The 3,512-nt window shown below is 46.7% G+C and overlaps 1 protein-coding gene across 1 annotated transcript; it reads right to left on the bottom strand.

The window, feature by feature from the left end:
- Positions 1-379: 379 nt before the first annotated feature.
- On the bottom strand, positions 380-1,354 carry LOC148138744 (putative G protein-coupled receptor 139). Its single transcript, XM_087981363.1, has one exon. The coding sequence runs from the start codon at positions 1,352-1,354 to the stop codon at positions 380-382; it is 975 nt and encodes a 324-aa protein (XP_087837489.1).
- Between the last annotated feature and the right edge of the window lie 2,158 nt (positions 1,355-3,512).

Below are 3,512 nucleotides of genomic sequence, written 5' to 3' on the forward strand. Positions count from 1 at the left end.
TCGGTGAGGGGGACCCAGAGGTGAAAGCAATGACAGAGCGACTTAAATCGAACTCCTGAGCTCAGGCCCCGGTCCCCTGCCCTTCCCCAAGGACCAAGACTTGTGGCTGACTCTGTCTCTGTCCAGCTCAGCTTCTTCAAAACAACGACAAACAACAATATCCTTCACTCTGCTGCTCGGTAGTTTTTAATGCACATTTTTATTGTTTATACTTTGAAGTGATCGATACAGTCAGTGGGATGGTGCCTTTACTTACTGGCACCTGAGTTGATCGAATCATTGAAATGTCCCTGTGACCCGGCTGTCGGATAAGGTTGGAGAAACCCGCGCTACCCACAGGCTGATACGAAAGCGACAGGCTGCTTCATCGCTGAAAAATTCAACTAAAATGAGACACTCCCGGATGGATTGATTTATAAGTGAATCTGATTGATTGATATATTTGGTTTAAGGGATATTTCAGCACATTGTTCAGCTGCTGTCTGAACTTTGTCTGCGTCACAGCATAAATTGCGGTGTTTGTGCAGCAACTGAGGAGCTGCAGCATGAAGCCCAGTTCCTTCAAAAATTCATCTACAGTCACAGGTCGACGCCCAATCACATCCATCCGGTACCATATGGAACGCATCATTAATATTGACCATAACAGGATGAAATTGCCCGAGATCACAAACAGTAAAATGATAGATCTTTTGCGATTGCTCATTTCTGTGTCATACTGAGCGTCCCCACTGGTGTGAGCCCTGAGTCTCTTGCGGGCTCTGCTGCTCACTAAAATGTGTCTGACGGTAAAAACATTGAGCAGCAGGATCAGGAGAAATGGGAGAGCTGGGGTTAGAATGTGGTGGAGGAACTCGATTGCCACCCAGAAAGGCGAGAAATGAACACCATCTGTTACTTTACAAAACCAGGGCTGGTTCGCCAGCCGATATTGACCTGTTAACATAAAATACCAGAAAATATTTTTTAAGCAGCTCAGCACAGTCACTGTTTCCAGAACGACAGCCGCCGTTTTCTCACTGCAATATTTCCTTTTAAGCTTCTGGCAACAAATGGCTGCAAATCGATCAAAGGTGAAAGTGACGGTGAACCAGACAGAACAGTCAGTGGCTGCATAAAGCAGGCTGGCGTGGATATTACACACGGGAATGTCCCGCATGAAATAAAACTGTTCCCGATAAACAATGGGAATGTGTCTCAATATCAGGTCGAGGATAACGACCAGTAGATCCGCCGCTGCCATGGCCGCCAGATAACGTCTGACACATGGGGACAATCCACAATCTTTATAAAGCAGGACGTAAGTCGTCACTACGTTAGCTGTGAGGAAGGTAAAAAAAAACACATTGTACATCAACATGGAGGAAAAGTGACTTGTTTGATTGAGGACAGATAGAGATTTTCAACTGTGTCACTGTACTCTGGGATATATTAAAATAGTTGGAGCTGAAATGACAAATGTGAAAATCTGAATTTCAGACAGAAATGTAACATAAACCACAAGAAACATTCCCTCCCCAAACATACTGAGACACATCCAAAGAAACAGATGATTTAGAGGAAACTCCCACATACTCGATCGTTGGAGAGCAGACACAGATCACTTTTTTTCCATATTCTCACACGGAGGATGAAACCTTGCTTTCGTGAAGGATTCTCTCGCAGTCCCTTGAAGACAAATGGAGTTTGGAAATTTCTGACTTTTAGACTCAATTGTGATCGATCATGCTAACTGAACAAGTGTAAACGGCGGGAAAATGTATTCACCATTTTAACTGCCTGTGGGGACTCCGTAACGGTTTCTCCCTCGCCCTGCAACTGGGCCCCTTCACTTGGGATCTGATCTTTTCTTTCAATTCACTGACGTCCGGCCGTTCCCAACTAATGTCGGGTGTAGAATGTAACAGAGAATGATGGTTAGAGTATTTTCTAGGGAATTCCAGTTACAGACGGAATGTTTGGTGCTGAATGCTGCGGGGAAACGACACAGTTACACTGGCAACATTCCCCACCTTTCTTGCCGCTACTTTGATGAATTTATCGGCGCCAATTCGTGCACCCACGAGAAGGTTGTACAGTTCATCAACTGCACCAACACGTTCCATCTCAAACTCAAGTTAACCTGTACCATCCCGGACACCTCCCTGCCCTTCCTCGAAATCTGCATCTCCATCTCTGGCGATTGTCTCAAAACGGACATCTACGACAACCTCACCGACTCCTATAGCTAACTCGACGACACATCCTCCAACACTACTTGCTGGAAAATACGACATCCATTAATCCCAATTCCTCCACAACGGCCCCACCTGCTCCCAGGATGACCAATTCCATCTTAAAAAATCCCAGATGTCCTCCTTCCAATACCGCAATTTCGCCTCCTACATGGTTCAATGATGCTCTCCAGCGCCTCTCAACCACTTTGCTCACCTCCGCTCTCGAACTCCGCCCCCCAATTGCAATAAGCGCTGAATGCTCCCGGTCCTTCGCATCCTCCTCCATCACTTCCACCACAGACAAAAAGACCCATTAACTCCGTCCAGTGCCCCAAAGAACCCTTCCACATACGTCACAAATTTACATGCACTTCCACACATGTTATCTACTGTAGCCATTTCACATAATGTCATTACCTCCACGTTGGGGAGCCAGGGCACCAACTTGTGGATCATTTCAGAGCACGTCTTTGGAACACCCGCACCCACCGAGCCCCGTGGGTGAAAATTTCAACATCCTCTCCTATTCCACGAAGGATATGCAGGTCGTGATCTTCATCCATCACCAAACCCGAACCACCCGATGACTGGAGGAAGAACGTCTCAACTTCAATCATTGGATCCTGCAATCCCACGGTATTAATGTGGATTTCACGAGTTTCCTCATTTCGCCTCCCCAGCATTATCCGAGTGTCAAGTCTCCAACTCGGCACCACTCTCTTGACAAGTCCATCGCCTTTCCCATTTATCCACTGTACTATATTTTCTAAACTATCAACTACTCCGTCAGATCCATCCTCATATCGAATTCGCAGCTACCTTGCCCCCAGCCACTGCACTCCTCCCATTTATTTCTCGTGCACTCCCCCCCCCCCCCCAAAAAAAGACACTCAAGCCTCATTCGTGGTAAAGGGCTTATGCCAGAAATATCGATTCTCCAGCTCGTATTATTCTGCCTGACGGGCTGTGTTTTCCGAACACTGGTCCGGAAGCAGTTTGATACTGCCATATTCACAGAATCATGCCTGATGGGTAATATTGAATGAAGCTGCATCACCATCCCGACTATATCCTATTCTGCGGGCAGGGCAGACACACCAGTGGCGGGAAAATCCTCGGGGATAAAGTCAGGAAAGGAGTTACCATGCAATTCTCCAACATTGATTCCAGAACCCGGGAAATCTCATGGTAACAGGTCCAGAAAATCACCTAATGGTCGGCATCTACTGGTTTCCACAACACCCCTTGGTGATAACTCAATTCCTCAGAGGAAGCACTGAGGGTGACAAGGAAACA

The sequence above is a fragment of the Chiloscyllium plagiosum genome, unplaced genomic scaffold (assembly GCF_037043375.1).
Source record: "Chiloscyllium plagiosum isolate Xiang-an unplaced genomic scaffold, Cpla_swu_hap1 HiC_scaffold_39, whole genome shotgun sequence".
Classification (NCBI taxonomy): Eukaryota; Metazoa; Chordata; class Chondrichthyes; order Orectolobiformes; family Hemiscylliidae; genus Chiloscyllium; species Chiloscyllium plagiosum.

Excerpts from the sequence above, each read along its gene's own strand:
- LOC148138744 (XM_087981363.1), bottom strand. The coding sequence starts at position 1,354 with ATGTACAATGTGTTTTTTTTTACCTTCCTCACAGCTAACGTAGTGACG.